Source organism: Lingula anatina, chromosome 5 (genome assembly GCF_051362555.1).
Source record: "Lingula anatina isolate TDL-2025a chromosome 5, LinAna3.0, whole genome shotgun sequence".
Taxonomy (NCBI): Eukaryota; Metazoa; Brachiopoda; class Lingulata; order Lingulida; family Lingulidae; genus Lingula; species Lingula anatina.
This window is the reverse complement of record NC_141771.1, coordinates 3254485-3282188: the sequence shown is the minus strand read 5'-3', so window position 1 is coordinate 3282188 and position 27704 is coordinate 3254485. Positions and strand designations below refer to the sequence as shown.

Genomic DNA, 27704 nt, shown 5'->3' with positions numbered 1-27704 from the left:
AAAAAAGCGTTTTGCCTTGGACTTTTCTTCCGCAGCAGTCCCAGCTAGGTGTGGCTCAATCGAGTCGCACATGGTCAGTGTCGACAGATGATTGAATACTTTTCAAGCGAGTTGCCCTTCTACAAGTATTTAACAAAAACTGACCAAATTGGTAAGACATTACGTAAGAATCTGCCGAGAGGTGACCATATGATCTAAACCACTCGAGGTGACCACAGTCACATGACATCAATTTCACCGAAATTAGCGAAAAAGTCACAAAAGACCGTTACAGACACAGTAAGAAGATCGTCAACGAAATAGAGAATTTTCTTTTTATCGTCCTTGCCCGTCAATGTAAACTTTAAAATTTCTGACCGCCTTCCAGAAGACCCAGAATACAGCTTCCATACGCCTCTGGTCATAGTGAAGAGTTTGTAATATAGTGAAAGCAAGGAGTTACAACTGTGACTCCTTGATGAAAGCAACACAGCGACATTAGGCTACTGACAGTATATAAGGGTAAGTATTCTCTATACTTGTGTGCAGTGATGGCATTATTTAATATTATCATTTTATTATACTTGGTCATATCATACAGCTGTACTTTTTACTCCTTAGATGAGTGGGTATGGTTTGAAAAGGGAATTGTTGTACATTTAAGCCACACATGCGCGTGCAATAAAATATTTGTTAATCTATAACTTTTTAACGCAGGTTGTGTAATTTACCTTTTGTTTGAGAGCTGTCCCTCTTTATCAGGTAAAAGTCAAATCTATTCCCCTTTGAACTTGTAGTGAGCATCTCAATGCTCTGAAAACCAGTATATTCCCAAATCGCCTCGTCGTCAGAAATATCACTAAAACGTAGAACTATTACTCCTGTGGACTTATAATAAACAATACAAAAATACTGAAAGTATACAGTCGTTAAAAGTATTGTTTTTCATACTCTTAAAGACCAGTTTGTACATAAAATGGAGAAGTAAAATTTTTTGTTCAGCAAAAGAAATGAATTATAGGATCTAAAAACATCATTTTATTATAGAAAAATACCTGTTAAAATTACCTTTTAAATGAGAAAATACTTTGAGTAAGATTTGAACATGTAACACCAAATTGTCTATTGAAGTTGGAAGATGGAATAATAAGGTAGGAAAACAAAGAATTTGTACTCTATGCCATAAAAAAGCGATTGGTGATGAATTCCATCATATTTTCAATTGTACTGATGATGCTATTAGATATTAGAAAAACACGCATTTAGCTAAATAGTATTGTAATCGTGTTAATGATATAAATTTTGCTCAATTGTTTAATGCAAAAACCCAACAGCTTCTAAAATTTGCAAAATTCATTAAAATTATCATGGTTATCATGGAGAGTCGTGAAATCTCTCTACACTGTAACCAGTTTACGAGAATATCTACTATTGTCATTTGTCATTTGTCATACCCTCTGGTCAACTACCAGGCATTTTAATTGCATCAGCTATTAGTAAGCTTGTCAACCAATGATAGTCCCATATAAGCAAAAGGAATTACATTGCGCGGGCAAAGCTTTTGTTGAATACGGGTTTGACCTTTCTTTTTTCTTTTTCCTTTAATATTTAGTTAAACAAATTCTTATACATCTGCATACGTCATTAACAGGGCCATTAAAAACCCTTTCTAAGTTTGTAAAGTCTATAGTAGGGAATTTATTGCGGCAATCGGCCGTATAAATACAGTCACATATTATGCGTTTCTCCGTTTGTATGTTGCCGCCCTCGCAAAGTCTGAGTTCACGTGGTTTTTTCGCCCATCTGCCTGTCTCGATAGCCAGACTGTGTGCAGATAATCTTAATCTAGAGGCTGGGATTCTGTCCTCCTCCCGAACCGCCCCTTCGTACATGGCGTGTACGCTCACACTGGGGTTTATCTCGGTAAAAACACACTTTTACTACTTCGGTAGTTCTTAATAGCTAACTGTCTTTTAGTGATGTCAGAGATACAAATGTCATCAACCTCGTTTAGCACGTTGGTCAAGTAGTTGGCGTCCGGGCATTTTCACAGAGTGTCCACACAGTCATCAGGGGGTCGTCTGGTAGATCTAATCTTTCAGAAAGTACTTTGGACATAAAAGTTTTCTGCGCTTTTTTAACTCTGGCTGACAGAGAAGAATACCGAGCTCTGCTAATACGAGGTCATTAGGCGTCGATGTCCTTGTAAGGTTCGATTTTAGGTTCACAGATCGAGAAGAAGTGAGCAACAAGAGTCGTGGATTTCCAAACAGCTTTATTCCCACTGCCTAAGTTCTCCTCTCTACCCACCACCTGTTCTCTTTATATCTCCCTTAATGTCTCATTTAAATACGACCTTATAATAAATCTTTCTAGTCTAGGCGCGGGCGCCGCGACATCCTAGGGGCGTGGCACATGCTAAGGGGCGCCGCGACAACCTAGGGGCATGGGACATGCTAAGGGGCGCCACCGCGGATCTTTAATGCTTCCAGGTATATAACGTTGGCTGACATAGCACCCGATCCCTTCTCTGGTTGTGGAAAGTAAAATAGTATTGTCCATAAGTAGTAGGGCGTGCAGTCGACCGTGGTAGCCGTCCGGCTGACACTGTTCACGCAGGTCGCGCACTAATGTTGATCGATGTACATAGTGAATAGAAAACAGCTCGATGGTGATCCTTGGAGTACTCCTATTTTGGTTGAAATCATCGCGGTCCCGAATGCTAGTTTTATATTCGAGTACATAGCTGCGATGGCGGCGGTCATCGCGTGATTTTGGGAGACTGTCAGCTTTTGATATGATCTAAACCATTCGAGGCGACTTAGTCTCATGACATCATGACAGCTTCCATACGCCTCTCGTCATAGTGAAGAGTTTGTAATAAAATGAAAGCAACACAGCGACATTAGGCTACTGACAGTATATAAGGGTAAGTATTCTCTGTACTTGTGTTGGCATATCAGAAAATTTTTCAAACTGATCAGAAAATTATTATACTTATATCTTCTGAAAGGTAATACAAAAAACACATGAATTCTTTTGGAATTTTTAAAATATATCTACAAGCAACAAAGATATTGAAGTTTTTTAACTGCAAAAATTCAGGCCTTCCCAACTACCAGACTCGGCACCTACGGGTCCAGTATAAACCGGTTTATCTGACCACACTACCCGTTTTCAAGGTGTGTGTCAGATCGCATAAAAGAGTATCAGCCACCACAGCGATTTTACCTGGTGCGCAATGTGATGGCGATGATCCTAGTAATAGATAGACCCCGAGTCAGCGAGGGTTATGTGGCATGCACGAGTGCGAAGCACGAGTGGATGTCACATAACCCTCGCTGACGAGGGATCTATCTTATTTAGACCACGGGTCCATTAGCGGGTTATAACGCATTCATGCAAGACGTGCGGTTATGCGAGTTACACCACGTCTGAATCTTTTGTTCTTCACTTCCACCGTGGTCTAAAGCGGGGTTGGAAAGTAGTGCATCTCATCTACATTCATGCGCTGCTGCAATTTTCCCTGTTTATGCTAAAAATCTGACAATACCGCAATTTGTAACATAAAATTTAGGTTCGAACATAGCCAATGATCTGTCGGGGGTTAAATATTTTCTGGACGAGATTCAGTGAGTCGTCTGTCGCCATGTTGTCACTCGGAACTACACCAATGTCTCCGCACTCGACAATAGTATGGAGCTTGCGGAATGAGCCGAGGATTGCCGATTTCCATGTTGTTGTATTCATACGACTCCTACTTGACGAAAACGAGGCGCGATACCCGGATGACAGGTAGGCTTACAAAATTTGTGATGGGGTATGATACTCTTTTATGCGATCTGACACACACCTTGAAAACGGGTAGTGTGGTCAGATAAACCGGTTTATACTGGACCCGTAGGTGCTGAGTCTGGTAGTTGGGAAGGCCTGAAATTCACCAAAAGTGTCCACACTCTTCAGCTAAGAACCTGTAACTACTGACCAGCGGTGATCACGCAGCTGTAGCTGCAGCTCAAATTGCTTGTGACCAATTAGGGCAATTAGGGCTGTATGTTAATCTAATGACCCGGAAACAAACCCAAATTGGCGACCGCACAAGCACATGGCTGGGATGGCTTCCGTGCATATCATGTACTATAAATATTGCGCATCAAATAAACTATACTTCGCATGGTTCAATTTTCATGATTTTTCGGCATAATATTGCAAATTTCATGAACTTTACACGGCATAAATTACAAAAACTCCCATGCAGTACTCATCTGAAATTTTTAACATTTTGTCGAGGCAAAACTTAAAAACGTCCTCAAATCAAAGTTCTCTAAAACTGCAACACGGACAATCACGTGACCGGAATTTACTCTGATTTAGAGCTTATCTAGTAAATGGCTTGTATTTGTTTATTTACACGGCGCTAAAAGAGAGATTTAAAAAAGGGGTGCCATAGGCGAGCTGTCAGCAGGCCGATATCAGTTTTACACTTCACTACCCCTGGATAGTTACTACTGTAGCGCCCCTAGTGGATTGTGATATACCTAACTTGTGATCAGTGATGGCATTATTTAATATTATCATTTTCTTACACTTGGTCATATCATACAGCTGTACTTTTTACTCCTTAGATGAATGGGTATGGTTTGAAAAGGGAATGATTGTACATCTTAGCCACACATGCGCGTACAATAAATTATTTGTTACTCTTTAACTTTTTAACGCAGGTTTAACTTTTTCTTGAGAGCTGTCCTTTCTCCCTCTATGTCAGAAATATCGGTAAAAATCTATTTCCCCTTTGAACATGTAATGAGCATCTGAATGCTCTGAAAACCAGTATATGCCCAAACCGCCTCGTCGTCAGAAATATCACTAAAACGTAGAACTATTACTCCTGCGGGATTATAATAAACATCCGTCTGACTTACACTATATTCCGATACCGCCTCGTTGTCAGAAATATCACTGAAACGTAGAATTTTTACTCCCGTGGACTAGGAATAAACATCCGTCTGACTAACACTATATTCCGATACCGCCTCGCCGTCAGAAATATCCCTAAAACGTAGAATTTTTACTTCCGTGGACTAGGAATAAACAACCGTCTGACTTACACTATATTCCGATAACGCCTCGTTGTCAGAAATATCACTAAAAAGTAAATTTATTTCTCCTTTGGACTTGAAAAAAATTAATATGACTATATTCCGATCCGACGCTCCTTGTTTATCAGAAAAGTCACTGAAAAGAAGGGTTTTGCCTTGGACTTTTTTCCGCAGCAGTCCCAGCTAGGTGTGGCTCAGTCGAGTCGCACATGGTCAGTGTCGACAGTTGATTGAATACTTTTCAAGCGAGTTGCCCTTCTACAAGTATTTAGCAAAAACTGACCAAATTGGTAAGACATTACGTAAGAATCTGCCAGGAGGTGACCAGCGCACGTAGACGAGTTTATTCCATATAACATCTCAAGAACGTGATATAGGGTCACTTTATTCGGTTTTAGGGGTGTTTCAGGATGAAATGACAGTATTTTTTGCGGTATCAGGTATGTTAAATAATACACTGTCACCCTCTCGCTATATATGTCATGAACTTCTCTCGCTGACGCTCGGGGTGTTATGGCATGTGTCACTCGGGTGACAGTGTATTATCTCACACTTTCGTTGACCGATTCGGCGTTGCCGCTGCGTGAGGCCTTACTCCATACATTCTCTTGCAGGTAGGACCGCGAATCAGGGGACACGGATGGAATTTGTTTCTTTTCTACTGTTTTTTAAACACTTCGTAATTTTTCCAAAATTTGCTCGGGACCTCATCATTTCTATACTTGTTGACTATATTCACCAAATAGTTGCGTGCCAACCTTTCCTATCCCCACGGTCGGCCGTGCGCGGCGCCTCAAACAATTGTTGGGTGTGGCAAGTCATCTCCTTTTCTCCTTTTTATTTATTCATTCATTATTATTTTTGTTATTATTTTGCAAACTGTGGAGAAAGTTTTCGAAGGCAAAATGGCCCCAAAACCTTTTTATGGTGAGAAATTTTAGCTAAGAGTTTTGTTTAGATGATAATAATAATAATGATAATAATTTTTGTAGCTAAAATTCAGTTGGAGTTTATTTGCATTCACTATAAGAAAATAATAAAAATGACTAAAGGTATCATAAGAGTTTTCACTAAAACTTTTTATATTTTGAATATACCTCCTGGTTCCGTAACATTGAGCATCCTGTTCTTCCATTTGAAAAAAGATGAGATTTCTCAAGTAATTTTGAATATCAGCCCATCTACTAGCCTGGATAGTTGTCATGGAAAAATAATTGTCAGATTCCTGTTCAACATCAAAATCCGCCACAGAAAAAAATCGTGTTAGACAGTGGAAACCCAGCTGAACCGTGGTTAGTGGCTATCAGGTCATTCAACACATCTTGTGGTGTAAAGAACGAGGAATAAGAACTGAAAATAAAAGTTTGCCATCGGTATAAGACTGCATTCCCACAGATTTAGATCGATCCATCTGGATCGACCTAACTCTCTGGGGGTTCACGCTAAATTGCTGTCAGCCGAGCGCGTACGAAAGTTAATGACCCCCTTACAGCTTGTAGTAGGCGGGACAGACATTTAAGCCTGCTAATCTGACAGCAATCTATTGAGACTCCCCACGGGAATAGATCGATCTAAAATCTGTGGGAATGCAGTCTAAGATTTGGATGCATATACAGCATGTACAGAAATGCCATGAAATGCGTGGACTGAGTCAACGGGGTATTATCGGGTATATGTGATTGTTTGGAATCTGGTTTGGTTTGCATAGAATAAAATGTATATTTAAAAAAATATCACGCTCCAGTTATTAATCCAAATACAACGGTCCTTTTTGTGTGCGCAAAATCTTGGATGTTAATTTTTTTTAAAGATTCTGAAACTGCATATTTAAAGTTTTTATTGATTTTTTATTCTATTATTTAGATATCTCATACTTTTGACCCTAGACTATCCTATGATGAATCTAAAAACCTCTAAATGACCCTAACAATTTAACAACCCAGTCTTCACGCATATGGTGCTGCTCACATATACAAAGATATTGTCTCCGCCTCTCTACCCCAAGGCGAGATGTTTTCAAGCGTAAGCCCCTATCAAATAACACCCTTGAACTGTGACACATGACCGAAACGTCCTCTGCCCATCTCTGGAGTGTTCATAGTTTATTTAGGTCACGTTTTGTCGTCTTTTAGGAGAAAATGTGAAAAGATATTACAAATGAATGACGAAAGCATACTTTTCATTGATAGCCATAGTGAAGAGTTTGTAATATTATGAAAACAACACAGCGACATTAGGCTATTGACAGTACATAAGGATATTTCTATATACTAGTGTTTTACATCGAAACAAAACTCGACGCGGTCTATTGTCTTTGGACGGGAAAGTGGTTTAAATATCAATCAAGTGTGACTCATAAATATGAACAAACCTCTGTAAATTAAGTATGAAACACAGCGAAGCGTATGAAAATACAGGCAAGCTAGCTAGTCATCTTGGACTATGTGTTTGCGAAATTCAAATGCACTTAGCCCATGGTGTGATACCGGGACATGACCAGAAAATGCACTGGGCCCATTCTATAAGTGATCCCGTTTTCTTTACTTTAGTTCAGGTTTAAATGTGATTTAAAAAAAACTAGGTGTGACATGAGTATATTATTCATTGATAGTCAAATGAAGAGTTGGAATATGATGAAAACAACACAGCGCCACAAGGCTACTGACAGTATTAGGGTAAGTATTTCTCTATAGCTGTGGCCAAGGGAGTGATGGCATTTTTTCCTTGATAAAAGTTTTTTCAGTGGAGAAAAAATGAAAATATGTGAGCATCAAGTGAAAAAAAAATCAATATGTGTCCCTGGTTAAGATGTAGATAAGAATAGTACCGGAAGACACCTTCCCTTTTTTATAATTTTTGTACTCAGGGTATCATCTTAAATACACGCCATCGCAATAGACATATTCATAATTGCTGTCTGTTTTCATACCAGCCCCTTGTTACGTATAATTTAATTATACATTTTAATGAAGTATGACATCCCCTCAGCCTTGTTGCCTGTGCATAGTGGTTTAACATGCAAATTAATTAGGGTCGTTTTCCGTATTAGACGGTGATTGGAAGATCTGAGTAATAAATGATTTTCGGGCATCATTTGCGCCTGGCTCAGGTACAGCTAATCTGTTCTCACTACCGTGATCGTGTCTACGAACACGGTTACTCTTCACCGTGACCAAGCCTACCGCCCACTTTTTGAACAATGGAAGTAGGAGGATCGTTTAACAATGGTTTAACAGTCGCGTGGCAGGAGAGCGTGTCCCGATCTCTCAACCTGGCAGGGGGCGACCGTCTTATTCAGGAAGCGTGTGCATTTAGGCGTGATGTCATTAATAGCCGCTAATTGCTGTCCGGTAAATATTGCACCGCTTCTTATTACTTCAAAAATCAAAGCATCTACTTAGGCTTCGTTCACATGCAATGTCTATTTTCTAAATTCTATTTTCTATTTGCGGCATGTCTTATGATCACGGTCTGTGGCCTGAATATCCCGCCGCGTAATTACTGGCAGCGCGAGCCAGTTACTATAAGTTACTATAAGATATTCAGTGCACAGACCGTGATCATAAGATAGCGCGAAGAGAAAATAGAATTTAGAAAATAGACATTGCATGTGAACGAAGCCTAAGTCTTCCATGTCATAACAAAGGGCACGTGCCGTTCTACACCAGAACAATGCTTGGGACTAGCGGGGCGTATGATTGCACAGGCTGCTTGACGGGACACGATGTAGACAGCGGGGAGTCCGAAATGGTTACGATTGATAACTTAACAGCTTTAACTGTCGCTATTTGCCCTGTTATTATCCACGCGGGGGTTATCAGGAGTCACGGTCGCACTGACCGTGACCTACTGTGAACGGTCTTATTGGCCTAGCTGTACACTGATTTCGACTAGTTTTCCCTATGCGTCTGTGTAACGTCTAATCAAGTTTTGATAAAACAGAAGTACGTGAAGATGCACCGTGCTCCTTTAGTACTACCGGGGTACGAGTGGACAAAAAATACTATTCTTGTTACACCGCTCAAGGTACCAGTTATCTTGCTAGCCCGGCATCGTGTTTCTTTCTTTTCTAATGTTTGTTAAACGCTTGCTTTTCAGCATCAGGTCAACTGAGTGACTGGTAAAACAGCCTCCCGGACATTGGATCTACGTAAAACCACAGTTTGAACTTATTAAAATAAGTTACATCTACCGATCCACGTTGCCGCTGTGTGAAGCCTTACTCCAGAATATATTCTCACACAGGTAAGACATTTAAGCCACTTAAGCTGAAGAAACCCCACCTAAGCCGAGAAACCCCGTGGAGATGGACCGATCCTGTTAGATGGATCTAGGGATGGGAACCCAGTCGAATATTTTGGCCTCACCACACCCACCCTGTAATCAACAATCGATCGCCAATATATAGTTAGTCCACGTCTGAATAGCGGTGAAGTCGGGGTCAAAGTCTAAAATTTAGGCACCATTTTTGCTGGAGTATAAATTGCCGTTGTTGTTAGTACGCAATATAGCATCAAAGGAAGGAGAGATTACATATTCTTAAGTTCATTAATTGGGAGCGGAAATAGTATGTCATTTTTATGGTACATGTAAATAAAAATTGAGTTAGCTGCATTCAAATTTCATCATACGTAGACGTGTTTATATTCAAACTGTCAGCCTAAAACCAATAAAGCGCATTCATAAATTCTCTTTCAACTACATCAAAAATAAAAAGGACTGGTTTATCACAAACTCCTCGGGCGGTATATAAACGACACTAAATATACTGTCCATAGATGTGTTTATGTGGACATGAAGTGTCAACCTAAAATCAATAAAACATTAATATATTCTTTTTTTTCAGTTTCTGTAGTCTATAATAATGTCACCGGATATGTCGGTCTTTGTTTTAGCGTAAAGGGACAGTATATCGACATTTTGGATGGATGCCTTGAATTTAGGATAAGGTAGTCGTCTCTGTATGCCAAAACATTTCAACAAATAATTTACAAATCGCTATTTATTTGAGTATAAAAAGTCGAAGTTCTAGATATTAAAGGTGTCAGAATTTTTTGTGTTATTTGCTCGTTTTTCGACAAGACCAGAGAACGAATTTGTTGAGAAGTTAATTGTGAAAGCTGGGTCGACCAGGACAAGGTTTGTCTGCTAGGGAGCGTTCCCATCAACCCATTGTACTAGCTGGATCGATCTAACTCAAGCTTCTAGGATGTAATTACCCTCCATGTGATAATTACCCTCCATGTACTCAATGGGGCGTGCCAGCTGATTAACCCGGAAGTACTGTAGCAAGAAGCACAGCAGAGTTCGATCGAGCCAGCTAGTACGATTGGTTTATGGGAACGCAATCTTACGTGTTTTTTTCTGTTGTCTAGCAATGTGCCTCACACTGGTAGACAGCCCAGTGCTCCATAACTCGAAAGCGTCGCGTGTCGCGAATAGCGATATCACATAGAGGCTACAATGCATTATATGGGGCGAGTAGTATGGGCAAGTTATGGAATCGAGACGCTTGCGCTCGGTCGCAATGCGCGATGCTTTCGAGTTACGGACCCGAGGTTAATTGATTACCTATCATTTGACTCCATAGCCCAGTGTTCTACTTGCCATTTTTTTTTTTTTTTTTTTGTAACAGGACTTACAAATATGTGCCCATAAAGGCGTCCGAAAAGTGTCCTTTATATCATTATAAAGAGCGGTCCGAAAAGGTGTTTCCATTTTTGATAAAGTAGCATTATCAACAGTGAACTGCAAGGAAAACTTGACATATTTTTTCATAAAACTGTCTGACAGACATAGAAGTTTTGTGTGGCATAAGCTTTTCCCTCATATATCATCATTTTGCGAGCACAGCTCAATAATTTATAATATGCTCCAGTCAAGGTTTTTGGTGCTGAATCACTGTAGCTACTCGCACACTGAAGTTTGTAAAGACAATGCTCAACATGGCAAGGGGAATTCAGTCCTCCTAATCTCTTTTCGACTATTATTCTTCAGAGCATCAATACTTTGGGGATTGTAGGCATAGACAATGTTATTTAGGTATCCCCACAAAATAAAATGTCCAAAGGAGATAGGTATGGAGATTGTACAGTACAGGCCAAGGGCGGTCTTTGCGTCGGGAGACCTATCCCCTATGAACATTTTTGGCTGTCCTCAGTTAGCTAGTATCCTGTGCATTCGCAACAATAGTCGAAATTATTTTACGTCCATTTCTTTGTTAAAAGAGACCTGTCTTCTAGGACCAATCCGCTGCATGGTTACCCATGCAAAATATAATCTTCAGCCTTTCAATCTCTAAACCGTCAATCCTTAACCCTAAAACCTGCCACACATGTGCACTCTCGGTCAAAAGGCTGCCTTAGCTTGAATTCTATGTGCTTTTGACTACAAAGGATCACATGGCGGCTGTTAAGCGTTATAAACCGTTTATCGAAAAGATTCTTCTGTCATTGTCTACCGTATAAGTAAAAAATGGCCACAAAAATATTAAAAACGCCACCGACTCCGTGAGTGATTGACTTTTTTTTAAATTAAAAAAACAGTTTCTGTTCACGTAATCTGAATTACGCCCAGTCTTTTTCTAACAGCGAAACCTACCATGTCTATTTCAGGCTAACAAGTGTGCGGTGTAGAAAAGGATGGGACCTACCAGTAAGACTACCCTCACGGTGCTCACTATTAGTATATTATCGAGGATCGCAAACTGTGGACCTAGACGGCCACCTCCCCCTGAATTGTATCATGAACAATGGCGACCTCAGTATCACTTCACCTCTCCCAAAAACTTCATGAACGACCCTTGTGGACTGATCGCATACGATGGGATTTATCACTTGTTTTATGGATATGATCCAGCTGGTATGTAGCAGATTTGAATCTGTTATTCTATTCTAATTATTCACTTAATTTTACACCTGATGAAACACCCAAATCCAATATAGAGGCGCATTTAACAAGCTGAAATGTAACAAAAAAAAATGAATGAATTCAAAATAGTATTCAATCTTTAAAACGGATGTGTGAATAGAACAAAAATCCACATGTAATTTCCGTGGGCTTTTTTGTAACGTGTTCCGGTGTACCATGAAAATCTGACTACCCTAAAATGTGACTCCCCAGCCAGATTTTCATTACGAAAATGTGATCCCCCCCCCCCCCCCCCGAAATTCTGACCCCCCCCCCCCCCCCCCCAACATGAGAAAATGAGAAATTTAGAAATGTATATTTTACGAAGAATATATTGGAAATATTTGAAAGTTTGATGGTGAAAAATGAAATAACAATCATGAAAAAATAAGAAAATTAAAAATGTGTATTCTATTTTTTCATGTGAGACCATAAAATTATCAAACATAATTTCTAACCTGTGCACTTAATTTTCAAAGTGCATGCCTGTGACCTCATTTACAGCTCTATATTGGGTTTGGGTGTAGAGAAATTAACCTGCTGGCAGTTTATATTATTGCGCGAAACACCTGTTTTAGACACCTACACGTAGATCTGTAAAAATAAAGTACCCACAACAAACAATGTCAGTTTTCTCCTGGTAAAAACCCATCATTTTTGAGTAAACAAATCGCTTTATTTCATACCTTTTCTGTATGGTAAAGCGGGTCTTACAGAAATGCACACACATAAACGTATGATAAAACGTGTTATGTATGGAGGACACGATCTAAAGAGAAATTTGTGCAGAAATGTTTAAAAATAATAACAATTGCTGACTCATGACATCATAACATTCAGGATGATGGGTCTTATTAAATAATTGGCATGTATTTTATCCCTTGGTCCGTGACATTTAGGGGGCCTAATACAGGCAACCAATTGTTACATCGTAAAAATAATAAGAACAGTGGGGTCATTTATAAAAGCGGTCTTATTTGGCCAACTCTCAAACAGCATATCGGCCTACCGGGTGCCATTCTTTTCTATATATAGTATAAATGAGACTTTGGAGGTTTGCGGTAGGCTGGGATGGAGGGCACATAAAAGTATTTATGGCTTTGAATAGACTTTCGTGTGGTCGAGTACTTGGATTTATTAAACCTGGATACATTTAATCTAGATTCTTTGCTATTATTCAGTGTAGCTCATCTACGGGGTTAAAAAGTCAATTTAAATTTCAGGTAGCCCCCTTCCCCCCTGAAACTGCTGGCAATAGCACAGAAGAGCTGCAGCCTGAAAACTGGTCTGAATATTAGGATTTAGATTGACCCTACTGTACTTTGACCTAGATATAAACCAGCAGTATAGTCCTTCTTCAAGTGACAGGCATAGTGGAGGCATCGACGTTCATGGTCCTCCAATATTGACTCTATTTTCAGGTTGGATGAGCTCATTGTACCTAAGGTTCTAGATGTCAGTTTTGCCAGCTCGATCTTGATTTCATATATAACCCATATCAGCAAAACTGTGAAGCTATATATATATATATATATATATATATATATATATATATATATATATATATATATATCCCATGAAAACGTTTGAATAGTTAACAAATTAGCTTTACAGTGGCCCTGACCCTCATGACAGCTCATTGTTGGACCAAGAAGTTATAAAAGTCTCTTTATAACTTCTTGGTTGGACAGTTATGCTTTCATGGTCTCATGTTACTCTAATACAACGTATCATTAGTGACGCGCCACAAGGTTATTTTTTGTTAACACCCCGGATTATGCACGCTGGTTCTGCAAGGTGTCGCCTGTGGAGGCCGAGCATTTTAGTACCCTAGGATAATGAATCTGAGTACCGTCCGTCACATTATTATCCATGGGCCACTAACTTCATTAGTTTCAACAAAAAACTCTTCTTAGTATAAGCACTCGTTGGTACAAACAAAGATGATCTCCAGCCAAACAAGACAGTAAAACATGCAAATATACAGATGCCAGCAATGACAGCGAAAAACTTTGTAGCAATATTTAGGGGAAATATCAATAATTATTCTTCGTTATTACAATCCTATCATGTAATAATTATCTTACAGTTGTATCATGTCGATTTTCAATAGCAACCTGTCTTATCAAATTTAAAGTTTAATAAAAATACGGTCTCACACTTATGGGACATATGTCGCCAAAACGTGGCAAAACGCCACACAAAATGTGGCAGAATACTACAACTTGTAAAAAAATGATCCGATGATGAAAGAATGCATGTGATGTGATTTTTTCTTCAGACAACAGCTAATATTGAGATAGGTTTTACCTCCAATATTTCAAGGTCTATTTCTCACCACACCCCTCACATTCCATTTCATAGACAACTCCACACTTTTCATTGTTGTCTATTGGGTCTTTGGGACTTACTACTGCATTCCGGATGGTGAACCCTGCTTTGTTGTACAAGTTAATGTTGTATTTTTTAAATGTCCGTTGTAAGCGTTCCTAGACCCCCCTGGTGTAGGGTAAAACAATGACTTGTTTTTTCTCTTTTTCGTCACTGTTTTGAGCTGTGGTATGGACACTTCTTTGTTTTTGTTTCTTTCCCATCTTTTCTCCTTCTTTTAATGCCCATTCCGGATATCCGCAATTTCTCAGGTGCAAGTACACCTCCTGAGTAGAGGCTATTCACCTGGATAGCCTCATTCTCTGAAGAAGATGTTCAGATAGACATCGAAATATTGGAGGTAAAACCTATCTCAATATTAGCTGTTGTCTGAAGAAAAAATCACATCATTCTTATAACTTAACACAGCTGATGAAATTCTTCTCTGATCCGATGATGATTTTCGAAAGAACCTTTTAACCAAACAAACCCACGCAGAGTAAATTGAAAGTAAAACGAAACTGAGTTTTGGCGGTTTTAAGAACTGATGTGTCGAACTTTCATGCGACAACGACGACAGGGACAGACAGAGAATATAAACAGACACATACAGCATCTGTGCAGACATAAACTATACATTAAATATTTTCAGGTAAGGGACCTACATTGTACAGTAGCTGGGGGCATGCAGTGAGCACGGATTTGCTTCATTGGGAGATTTGGCCACTCGCCATACCCGAACAGGCTGGAATCTTGGCTTTTAGCGGCAGTGCGGTGATGGATTTTCAAAATACCACTGGGTTTTCCACCGACAGAGCCACTGCCATGGTTATCATTTTCACTGGACAAGTCGCGTAAGTGCAGCAAGACTTCTTTTGCTTGGGTTTTGAGCAGAGGCCGATTGCTCGAGATGTAATTCAGAACGAGGCTTTAGTCTCGCGCAAAGTTAGAAACAAACCATCCGATTGCCATCCCTAAATCAATAATTAATCAGTGTTTTTATAATAATGATAATATTAATAATCATAATAATAATAATAATAATGACGATGATGATTTATGTTTCAGTTATAACCGTTAAGTTGAAGATATAAGGGCTCCTTATTAAAGATCAACTAATCAGTTTATGTATGTACAGTATATATTTAGGCCAATATGGTCAAATGTAGATCTTCCAACTAGCATTTTCACTTTGCATTTCTTAAGGACCTTCATCGAATCGGATCAGCGACTTGCCTATAGTTTGGACGGCGGGATAACATGGACGTTGTATGACAAGAATCCAGTTCTGAGAACTGGAAAAAGCCACTTCCGAGACCCGAAAGTAATGTGGCATAAACCATCAGACCGCTGGCTAATGGTGGTTGCACAAGCAATGGGGCAAAGAGCAGTACAGTTTTATTCTTCCCCAGATCTGAAAAATTGGACATACTTGAGTCAGAAAGGCCCAGAAGGACTGATATTTAACAAAGAATGGGAGACACCAAATTTCGTTGAACTAAAAGTGCAAGGTGAAAATATATCGAAGTGGGTTTTGCCGTCCATGACCGGAGCTTACTCACGGCCTCGTCGCACTGTAATGTATTGGACTGGTATGAGTATTATATTATATTATATTATATTATATTATATTATATTATATTATATTATATTATATTATAGTTTACTTTGGGTGAGGTCGCCTAACGGATATACTGGACTCGATACTCTCAGAATAAGACCAGTTAGAAAAGGGGAGGCGGAAGAACCGCCGCCCTTTGGCCGAGTAAGGCCCAATCTGTATCAAAATGAAATCATCGTAGTTTTCTACCGATTCTCACTATTGATCAATTAAGGGGACAAATATGTTCACTTTTTTTCATAAAAAAAAACTCCCACCCCCTTGAGACTGTTAGCTACTGCGGCAGGTTTCCCAAAAAGAACTGTAGTCCCTAAAACTTGTCTAAATATTTAGACCCAAATAGTAGTCCAATTAAATAAAATATTGTGCAGTAGAAACTTTTTTATACTGAAATATAACGGCGCCAACAATGAAGACTTAAGCCAGACTCAATTCTTCAGTTGGTTATTGAGCGCGACCGACCTTGATTTCGAGGAAATCTAATTTATTACACTTTTTTAATTCTTATTTCAAATAATTATTAACAACTTAACCACTTTGTCTTACCTACTAACCCCCCCCCCCCCCCCCCCCCCCCCACCGGTGGCTTGGAGATATTCAAGTGTCAAGGCTAGGAGTCGCCTAATGGTGCCGCATCAAATTCCTAGAACGCCAAAATACGTTGATTTGGTATAATACATAACATGTAAATAAAAATAAGTTAGACGTGAATACCGAGTAAAAAAACGAGGAGATGCTTCTATCTACATTTACTCTTTTCAGGGGAATTTGACGGGAAAAAGTTTACTGCTGACCAAACCAAGGCCAAAATTTTAGACTTTGGTCCCGACTTCACCGCCATTCAGACGTGGACTAATTATATGGACGATCGAGTGTTGATTACAGGGTGGATGTGGTGAGGCCAAAATTTTCTCTTTTTTTCTCTGTAGTGTAAGCTACTAATGGGTTTAAGCTTATTGTTCATCATTTGGCTTCCATTTGGCCATCGAATCACTGAAACACTTACAATCCATCCATTTAATGCTTTCCTTTTTATTCCTCAATAAATTAATTTCCTTCTTTATAAAAATAGAAATTAACTTATCTAAAAAGCAATTTTTTAATAGCATGAAGACAAAAATGTTACATCACCTGTCAGTGTTTTGTCTGCTTACAATCGGACTCCACCAAATATTTCTTTCAATTTCACGAGTTTATTTTAACGTAAAAGAATTAAATTAAATTATGTTTTAAAATGTATTTTCCACGCCGTCCATTAATTAATTAATTAAAACATTTTACACCAGCGTATGGGAATCATGTAGAAGTCATCCAACGCGACCTTGGCAGGGGGCCCAGTCCTTAACCCGCGTGCTGTCACTGGAGAGGGAAAAGGGAGAACTTCTTCTTGTACAAAAACCGATCAAAGAAGTCGAGAAATTGAGGACTGGGGTTGTCTGGGAATTTAATAACACCACCATTGCGTCTGTAAGTGATCCTAGCTTTTTGATTTACTGTCGATCTTGGTCACCATTTATGTGATCAAACTAACCAACCTAATCTTTTCATTTATTTTTTTTTTCTTATTAGTTGTTTTAATTTGCTTTTATTTAAAAAAAAATCAGTATGCCTGGTTTAGTTAAAGTAAGTCAACAACTACATGTCAACTAACTATATATATTCATAATTTATTGGGAATTATTCTGCTTTGTGTAAATTGAGTTAAATATACATAAAGATCAGCTAATATTTCAAATTATTCAGATGACGGGCCTCAGCCCTACGTCAGAGAAGATTTTAAAGGCTTGAATCTATAATTTATACACGTTCAATATTTCAGATAAATGACACACTGTTGTCCAAAAAAGTAAAGGGGCGATTGCTTGAAATCATCGTTCAACTCAAACCCAAACCAAAGACACAAAAAGTGGGCTTTAAACTCATGGTTGGTGAAAGGGAACACACGGTTGTTGGATACAACCACATAAAACGCCACGTTTTCATAGATAGATCCAAGAGCGGCCATATTACCAAGAATATGGGAGTTTTCTACGATGCAAACGTCACCCTGCAGGCGGGCTCGCTTAAACTGCATATGTTTCTTGACTGGTCATCCGTGGAACTATTCGCCAATGACGGACGACAAGTGATCACCACGCTCATTTTTCCAAAGAGTAAAACCAGTGATGGCCTTCGCGCTTTCTGTGAAGGAGACGATGTTGAGGTTGCCAGCATGACGGTGTATCAGTTAAAAACGACGTGGGATAAATATTGGACTGGTAACAGAAAGTCGAAAACTCCATCATCGAAAGTTACTGATTCTACTCTTCTCGCTAAAGTCAAGGCAAAATTTGCTTCTAGAAGATTCTTCAGATTTGACTGTTCTTTTCTCTGTGGCGTGCATTCGGTTGTTGGTATAGTCGGCTCATTGCAAACGCATGTTATTCTCTTAGTATGCACTTGTTACGCATTTCTGATATTGTTGATATTCAAAATATTAGAGAGGATACCTGTTGCTGCTATTTTACGGCGCCACGTCAAAATAGGTGTCACCCAAAAATAGGCATGCTTTATCTTGTCAGTCTAAAATTTCGTTTAAAATTATTTGAGTGATCGTTAATTAGAAACGGCTCAAACGGGCATAGAAACCAAATATTTTATACTGCCCAGGGTACACTGACATTACATGGAGAAGGAATCCAATGTTGTGTTCCCATATTGCTTTGAACGGTCAGTGTTGTATGATGTAGAACATTAATTTAAAGGCTGGGAGCCTTGTGTATCAGCAGTATGGACGTTAGAAATAATCCGGGCACTTGTCGTCTAGAATCTCATCTCGGGTTTTCTCAATCAAATTATCCTATACCTGTGATATATTTTCATGGCACAATGATATTTTTTTGTATTTTTGTTCTGTATATATTTCAAAATCATTTGCCACTGTGGTGAAAATAGCCATTCACATGGCCAAGTAAGAGTCCTGTAACGATGGGTGCATCTGAAATTTCGGGGGAAATAGGACAAAAATTATCCTAGCAGCATTAAAAAAAACGCCAAAAGAGAATATGAGATAAATTTTAATTTTGTTTCAAACCTGTTTAAAGGCGGCGCATTATTTTAATGACCGATATTCGATTCTCTGGATCATGTTACTGTAACAAAACATTCATTTCTTTGTTTGTTTGTTTACTGCAGTATTGAAGCTAAGTATTGTATTTAAAAGTCTTTTTTTTATCTGGCATTTACTTTTTGTCTTCTCTAGATTTGTTTTGCCCTAAATTACTAGTATACATCTAAAACAATCGGCACAAATAGGCCATAATCTGAAACGCGTAGGGTGATCATTTCAATGATTGTGTACCCCATGTTGGTGGGGAGGTGAGCTGATAAAAAAAAAATAACGTTAAAAATTTCGCCGCCGGTATACAAAATTACCTTCCACAAAAGTAAACTCAATAAAATCAGTCTTCAGTTTCAAACAGCCGTGCTGAGTGATGCAGGGATAGAACGGTCAGGGGCGGATCAAGGATTATTTGGAAGGGGGGGGGGGTGCGGTTTATAGGAATGACAGGCCGCGGATGCGAAGCCGATCCTCCCGCCCCCAACCAAAGGGCCCCGAAAATTTTTGGCATATGGTACGGTTTAGAACTATGTTTCAACTAGTCAAAATTCTTATTTCAAGAGGTGAACATTGGTGTGATTTTTATCAGAAATCGAAGGAGGTGGGGGTCAGGACCGGCCCTGACCACCCCCTCCCCAAATTCGCCACTGTAACGCGTGGGGAAAAACCTGGTGGTGCTTAGGACAACATGATGCGACCGTCCATGATACAAAGAGGTTTGAAGACTTATAGATATAATTCTTTGAGGATAATTAAATGAAGTGTATATTTGACCTAAAAGGTGTGATGCGTAGTTTTTTAACTATTCATCGCCCATAAAAACAGCCTTTTGAAGGGACGTGTGAATTAAAAAAAAAAAAGAAGAATTTTACAATTCGTCTTTCGTGTGAAGGCACGGCATAAAGTCAGTTTAGGTAGGGCCACTGTAACTGCCTAGCTAGTGAACAAGTTATATTTTGGCAAGCCCACAAGCAATTAGAAATATTTATCTGCCACCCGCCGTCCCAATGAAAGGAATATTGCTCGGTTATAAACGCGGTCATCTTCACCCCTTGCACGAAAATCGATTTTCATTATAAGAGAGAACACAATACGTGTTCAACGCTCCACTGGTACTCTCCCACTGGTGTCATGTTTCGGTAGGACACCGTGATTAGTGTAATTTCACAGTGCCATGTTTTTTTCTTTTTGACCAGACAGAGCTCGGCACTGAGCTTAACGCAAAATAGAGCAGGTACGTTACCTCTACTCTATTTCGCCTTTCCCCTTGTTAGTGTTCCGTAATTCCTTATAATACTTTTTGTTAAGTCTAAAGAGCTAAAAATGGCTTGTTAATTAATCTGATTAAGAAGTTAAGTTCAAGAATCATTTGTCTTGGTTTGATATTTTAATATTAAAAAAAAAATATTATTTTAATTTTAAAAAGAGTGGGACTCCCCACAAATAGGCAGAATGCACCTGAACAAGCAACGAGTGAACATAAATGCTTATTGAACCTGATTATTGTTGTCATCGCTGGATTTCCTCATGGCGATTTACACGTAAATATTTTGACCACAAATATGAAAAGTAGTATAAACGCACTGTCCAACCGTGAAGTATACAACGGTGTCCGTATTTCAAGCCTGTTTATAATTTTAGATCATTGTTAAATTTGCACTGTTCCGGACACAGTGACCCTTGAAGAGGATATATAGAACCATCACCCTCTGATGACAGGAGACCTCTAAAATGACAGGCCTGTACCATGGACATAATTATGTAATTTATTTCATGCCTATACAAAATAAAAGTAAAGGCCGATACAATAATACTGTAACAGACTACCTGTGGACCCTGTGATTAGCATCGAACCCCAAAGGTGGCAGCGCAATAATCTCACATTAAGTGCACGCAACGAGAAAGGTAACAAAAGCAGACACACTGGCTCTTCATGTAAACACATTTAATTTATTTACAGCTGTCTGGACACCGACTGACACCAGGGTCACTTAGTTCGGCCATAGAGAAAAAAAGGCAGCCAGGCGTTTAACCATCTCAACACAATCATCTGTATAGTCCCTGTCATCGCTCTTTTAGGGCTATTTTCACGGCTGCTGCCACGACATGTAGAGTCTACCATTTTCATTGCAAGCTAGGGTTTTGTCTAATAAGTTAAAAAATGATGAGATCTCTGACTTTGCTTTTGATGACCATCATACTGCAGCCGGCGAGCATCAACAGCCGACGTCCACGGCCGCCCACACCACAATTATATCATGAAAGATGGCGACCCCAGTATCATTTCACCACTCCCGAACACTTCATTAACGACCCATGTGGACTTATGGCATACGATGGGATTTATCACTTATTCTATGAATATGACCCTGTTTGTATGTGACTTAAGTGGTTTTCATAGATACATGTAAAACAAGCGAATTTCCATGTTATCAAACTAAGCATGCGATTTCATTGCAGGGGCACATGCATGTATGTATGTATTGACAATACATTGATATATGCCTGTTATTACTTGAGTTAAATCCTTTTTGAGAAATAATAATAATAATAATAATAATAATAATAATAATAATAATAATTTAGACACCGTCTAATCCACCGCCAGTCACTGGTGGGGATGTGCAGAAAAGAGATTGTAATTGATTTAATTAATAGCGTCCCCACCTGTTTTTTTTTTTTTTTTAATTTTTTTTTCTCATTCAAATTGTACCAAATTGGCTTTGGATATGGGCACAGATTACAGAGTATACTACCAGCAGTGACCCGTACTTTTAACCTTCATTATCAGATTGTCTGGAGATTATGTTAACGGATAAGCCGTTACCCTTAAAGTGATCATTAAAATAAACTGTACATATATACCTTATAGTTCCGCTTTGAAAAAAATGGGTACCAATGATATATCGTATACCTAGGTATTAAAATTTAGTTTTTACAAAAAACAGAATTAAAATTCGTAAAAGTGTTTGTTGCTACAATCGATAACGGCCCTGGCCTAAACTAGACAGTAAAGCTGGGAATTATACAGACACCAAACGAGGGAAAACATTGATGTAATATTTAGAAAAAAAATCACAACCTTCGTCAAGGTAATCCTATCATGCTGGTTTCCAATAACGGTCTATTTTTCATCCGTTTATCAAATTTGGAGTAAAACAAAAATACGGTGTGACGCTTATGGGTTCAATGTCGCCAAAATACATGCAACAAAAGCAATAGCTTGAACAGTTTCTAGACTGGTGAAGTCGAACAATCGACTAGTAAAGTAGTCTTTATGATAATAGACTATGAGCTTTTAAAGATCGACGTACATTAAGCGGGTACATCTGGCAAACCATTGCTGCTTTACCCAGCCCATGCCACCAGTGAAGTGTTTTAACTGATAGTGGCGCTTCTGAAAAACTCCTTGGTATCATTTATTAAAGTAATATCGCAGCATTTATTTCCCCCTTAAATTCCTAAAAATTTGACCAAATATTTTCTGTGTTTTCGCCTTGCCTTTTGGAATGGGTGGGAAAAGTAGGTCAAATATACGACCTGAAAATTTAAAAAATACAGCATAATGCTTTTTTTCTGCTGCTCGAAAGATAAATTTAATTTGTTCTTTTATTATTTTTATCCATAGGCCCAAAATTTGATCATTCCATTTTTTGTTGTTAATGCCATGCCTTCACCGCTTCAAATACTTTCATAAAATTTTGATTTACTTATTTATTTCCATTTTACACTAGCGTTTGGGATACGTGTCAGTTTCATCCAACGCGGCCTTGGCAGGGGGTCCGGTCCTTATCCCGCGTGCTGTCGCTGGAGAGGAAAAACGGTAAACTTCTTCTGGTGCAACAACCGATCAAAGAAGTCAAGAAATTGAGGACTGGGGTTATCTGGAAAATAAGGAACACCAGTGTCTCAACGTTTAGTAATCATAGCTCTTATAGTACCCTAACTACCCTAAGTGACTGCTTATACGGTCGGCTTCTTTACGTCATTTTCATATACTTCAGGTTACATAAAACATATTTGTCTAAAACCCAGCTGCGGGACATTTTAATGAGCTGATGCCGTTTCACTGATGTTAAATATGTTTCAGATCAGTAAAAGCTGCAGGCAAAAAAAAACGTAAGGGGTCTATTGCTAGAAACCCAAGCCAAATACTCAAATTGTTGGTTTCAGGTTACAAACCACTATTAAAAATCCCATTCACTTCCATTGTAACGTTTAATTCTCTTAAAATACTTTCTATGCTTCAACAAACACAACACTTCAGATTTAAATACTTCTACTCAAGGCATAAACAATATTAAAAAATCAGGGTACATTAATGGTATAGCCTGCCAGTGACATGACATGACCCGTAGGGTGCTGCCGCCAGTCGGCCAAAATAAGCACTAAAATGCAGCAGGGGGGGAGGGCATGTAAAACTGGCCCCAGGCAGTAAAATTTCACCCTGATATGAAAAATAACACATCAAATTAAAGGTAAATGAACAGATTTATTTCTAAAATTTATTTTAAAATTTTCAAATGATCCAAAATTGAAAAATAAACTCATTTTTCTCTTATATGCAAATCTTGCTTCAAACCAATAAGTTATAATGAGAAGACTTCTCTTTATAACTTCTTGTTCAAACTTATTAAACAAGGAAGGCTGGTGTACCATGCAAATCTGACTCCCCTAAAATGTGACTCCCCAGTCAGTTTTTCATAATGGAAATGTGACTCCCCCTATGAAATTTTGACTCCCACCAAAAAAAACATTCATTAATCTCATTTTTTTGAGTAAATTACTATGATCTTGTAGTATGCATAATGGAGGATACATTTGCACTTTTTTGTAGTTTGCAGGTGAAAATTTTCATGAAAAAATAAGAAAATTAAAAATGTGCACATAATGAAAATCTGGTTCCCCCGTGAAAATTTGACTCCTCCTCCACAAAACTTCATAAATCTTATTTTATTTAGAGTAAATGACTATGATCTTGTATGTAAAAGGGAGGATACATTGGCACCTTTTTTGTAGTTTGCAGGTGAAAATTTTCATGAAAAAATAAGAAAATTAAAAATGTGCACATAATGAAAATCTGACTCCCCCATGAAAATTTGACTCCCGCTCCACAAAACTTCACAAATCTTATTTTATTTTGAGTATGTGACTGTGATCTCATTTTATTTGAGTAAATGACTATGATCTTGTAGTATGCATAATGGAGGAGACATTGGCACTTTTTGTTACTTTGAAGGTGAAAAGTTTCATGAAAAAAAATTAAAGATTTGTATTTTACCATACACAGGACTCCCCTATGAAAAAGCTATTTATTTATTTGACATTTGATGACCATTTCAACATCTTTCCCTTTAGGATACTTTATGAAAATTATATTGCAAGTTCTTGAAAGTTTGATGGTAAAAAATTGGGTGAAAAAAACACATTAAAAAATAAAAATTAAAGATTTATATTCTAACACCCAATGACTCCCCTATGAAAAAGCTATTTATTCGATATTACATTATCATTCTGGCAGCTTTTCTTTGAGGATACTTTACTAAGAATTTATTGCAAGTACTTGAAAGTTTGATGGTTAAAAAATTGAGTGAAAAAAAAATAATAAAACACATGAAAATAAGAAAAAATAAGGATTTGTAATCTAACACCCAATGACTCCCCTATGAAACAGCTATTTATTTGATATTTGATGATCATTCTGACAGCTTTTCTTTTAGGATACTTTATGAAAAAATATATTGGAAATATTTAAAAGTTTTATGGTAAAATACTGGGTGAAAATTAAATGAAAAAGAATATTCAAATATGCTTTTTCACCCAATATTTTACCATCAAACTTTCAAATATTTCCAATATAATCTTCATATAGTAAAAGTTAAGGAAAGGTGTTGAAATGATCATCAAATATTAAATAGATAGCTTTTTCATAGGGGAGACAATGGGCGGTTAAGTGCACATTTTTAATTTTCTTATTTTTTCATGAAAATTTTCACCTGCAAACTACAAAAAAAGGGCCAATGTATCCTCCATTTTACATACTACAAGATCACAGTCATATACTCAAAATAAAATAAGATTTATGAAGTTTTGTGGAGGGGGAGTCAAATTTTCACGGGGGAACCAGATTTTCATTATGTGCACATTTTTAATTTTCTTATCTTTTCATGAACATTTTCACCTGCAAACTACAAAAAAGTGCCAATGTATCCTCCATTTTACATACTACAAGATAACAGTCATATACTCAAAATAAAATAAAATTTAAAAAGTTTTGTGGAGGGGGAGTCAAATTTTCATGGGGGGAGTCAGATTTTCATGGGAGTCAGATTTTCATGTTACACCGGAAGTGCCGTATAACCTTCAAGCTCATGGCTGGTGAAACGGAACACACGGTTGTTGGATACGACCATGTAAATCAGGAAATATTTATAAATAGGTCAATGAGTGGCCATATTGTTCACGGTAAAGGAATGGGAGTTTTCTACAATGCAAACGTCACCCTGCAGGCGGGCTCACTTAAACTGCATATGTTTCTTGACTGGTCATCCGTGGAACTCTTAGCCAATGACGAACTACAAGTGATCACCATGCTCATTTTTCCACAGAGTGAAACTAGTGATGGCCTTGAGGCTTACTGTGAGGGAGAAGATGCTCACGTGACCAGTATGACTATGACGGTTTAGCGGTTGAAAACCACGTGCGATAGATATTGATTTGGCAAAAGTCGAAAGTTGAAGAAAATTCCGTTTTCAAAAACTACGGACTCCCCTCTCTTAGCAAAAGTTAAGGCGAAGTCTGCTAACAGGCAATTCTATTAAATCAGTGTGAATGTCCTATTCTGCTCTGTTATATGCACTCCGCTGTTACACGGGTTGAGTCGTTACCTACCGGTATTTATGCTATTGTAGTATCATGTGTCTGCCACGTGCTTTTATTTCTTTTATGGCACAAAACATCGGCGATTAATCGTTTTAGAAACATGTTTTAGGTCGGTCAACGACATACCCAAACCGCATACATTCTTATAAATTAACAACAATAGATTATTCTATATCTCCGAGTTTAACGCCTGTGCTCATTAGCTTAAATAATCTTCATGGGAGTGACTTGTCATTGTTCATATGAATGAATCCAATAATTTTACTGGGGCGGGATTTAATCAGAGAAGAACGGACGCGATTTATCTCAATGTCCAACGTAGTAGTCAGGTACTTGATGTAAAGTGACCAGGTTTATCAATCTGAATATGTACTAGTATGTCAATGGCGCCCTCTGCAGAAGGCAAATTCTCTCAAAGATTCTCGTTGGCCACAGTAGAGAAAAGAGAAAAAGTGAGTCCAAGACACGTCTGTGAATATCTTGTGAAAAATCAGTTAATTTACCCCAGTAACGAGAAGGTAGAATGAATGGAATGAATCCAGTAGCGATGGATTGTGTTAGCGAAGACAAGATGTGATTTTACCTATAAATTCACCAACGTTATTGCAATACTACTAATAATAATAATAAAGGGAAAAATCATATGATTTTCTTTCTTACTTAAACAGCAAAAGCCTTGTCAAGAAATAAAAAAGCTTGTGCCTTCCATTGGTCTTAATGATACAAGAGGCAGCTGAGCGTTGATTTGTTTTCAAGTCCAATCAGTGCACTTCAGTAATGGCACTGCCGCACTATATAGCAGGTAGCTCTTACGTATGAGGACAATTACCCATAACGCAGACAAACGCAAGGGGTTCCTTAGATTACGGCTAATAAGTCTCGAGTACGCAGGCAAACGTTGGTGTACGTTTGCATACATGTGCACGCGGGGGGCCGGGGCGGGGGGGGGGGACCCGTTTGAGCATGTTCAAAAACAATCTCATACACTGGCCATATTTTCATTCTCATATATTGGGAAATTGATTTCAGCTAGAAATAACCAATACTTTGAAACGAAAGGGTTACTTGAAAATTATCCAAATGTTACGTTCGCTGATACGCGTTGCAATGTATAAGCATAGGCAACTGAAAGCTTTAATCATCAATTTAACACCTTTCTACAATGTGGTGAGGTAGCAATCGGTATGGCGCGTAACTTCATCCCTGAATAAGATTTTATCACAAAAATTGGTATGTGAGACAGTAAATAAGTAAATAAGGAGTTTTGATCGAAGGGTAATATTCTTAAAATCCCTATGGATGAATTTGTTTAGTTGGATTATCAGTCCCGTCGCATCTTATATGTACTGAGTTTGCACTGAGTTTTTTCCAACGCATTAACTTGGACTAAATCTGATAACAGATTATTTTTGTTTTTGTTGAACTGGTATCTTGACTGAAATAGCATACTGGCGACGAAAAGAAAACCACGGGTATTGATGTCTGTTTTGATAGAAATGTAATAGCGCCTTGTATACTGGATCAATATATTATTGTAATCAATAGAGGATTGCTGGAGCTCCCTTTGTTCTCTCAACTTCTTGCACGGTTCAAGCATGAATGCTCCCCTGGTGGCAGAGCGAAGAACCAGAAAACTATTTTACATGTTCAACGACAACGGGTTCGTTATATCAAACAATTAAAGGTGTGAATTAAAGCCACTTTTATCATAAGTTGCATACAATAACAGACCTATTTGAAAACC

General features: G+C 38.3%; 1 protein-coding gene across 4 annotated transcripts; it reads left to right on the top strand.

Moving 5' to 3' along the window:
• Positions 1–80: 80 nt before the first annotated feature.
• LOC106157566 (uncharacterized) lies at positions 81–19203 on the top strand. Of its 4 annotated transcripts, XM_013533255.2 has the most exons (9): positions 81–501; positions 7690–7753; positions 9177–9323; positions 11693–11939; positions 15010–15211; positions 15564–15949; positions 16741–16873; positions 17265–17445; positions 17798–19203. In XM_013533255.2, exons 4-9 carry the CDS (start codon positions 11720–11722, stop codon positions 18518–18520), a joined length of 1845 nt encoding a protein of 614 aa, XP_013388709.2. In that variant the 5' UTR covers positions 81–501; positions 7690–7753; positions 9177–9323; positions 11693–11719; the 3' UTR covers positions 18521–19203. The 4 variants fall into 4 exon arrangements, with proteins under 4 accessions (XP_013388709.2, XP_013388707.2, XP_086870356.1 ...); XM_013533253.2 differs by lacking the exon at positions 7690–7753; XM_087014230.1 differs by lacking the exons at positions 81–501; positions 7690–7753 and adding an exon at positions 2760–2908.
• Positions 19204–27704: the final 8501 nt, after the last annotated feature.

What these genes read in the sequence shown, in the direction of transcription:
- LOC106157566 (XM_013533253.2), top strand. Translation starts at nt 11,720, where the DNA reads ATGGGACCTACCAGTAAGACTACCCTCACGGTGCTCACTATTAGTATA. An exon ending in ATTTTCACTGGACAAGTCGC is followed by an intron (nt 15,212 to 15,563) that starts GTAAGTGCAGCA and finishes GCATTTCTTAAG; the next exon opens with GACCTTCATCGAATCGGATC. An exon ending in CACTGTAATGTATTGGACTG is followed by an intron (nt 15,950 to 16,740) that starts GTATGAGTATTA and finishes TACTCTTTTCAG; the next exon opens with GGGAATTTGACGGGAAAAAG.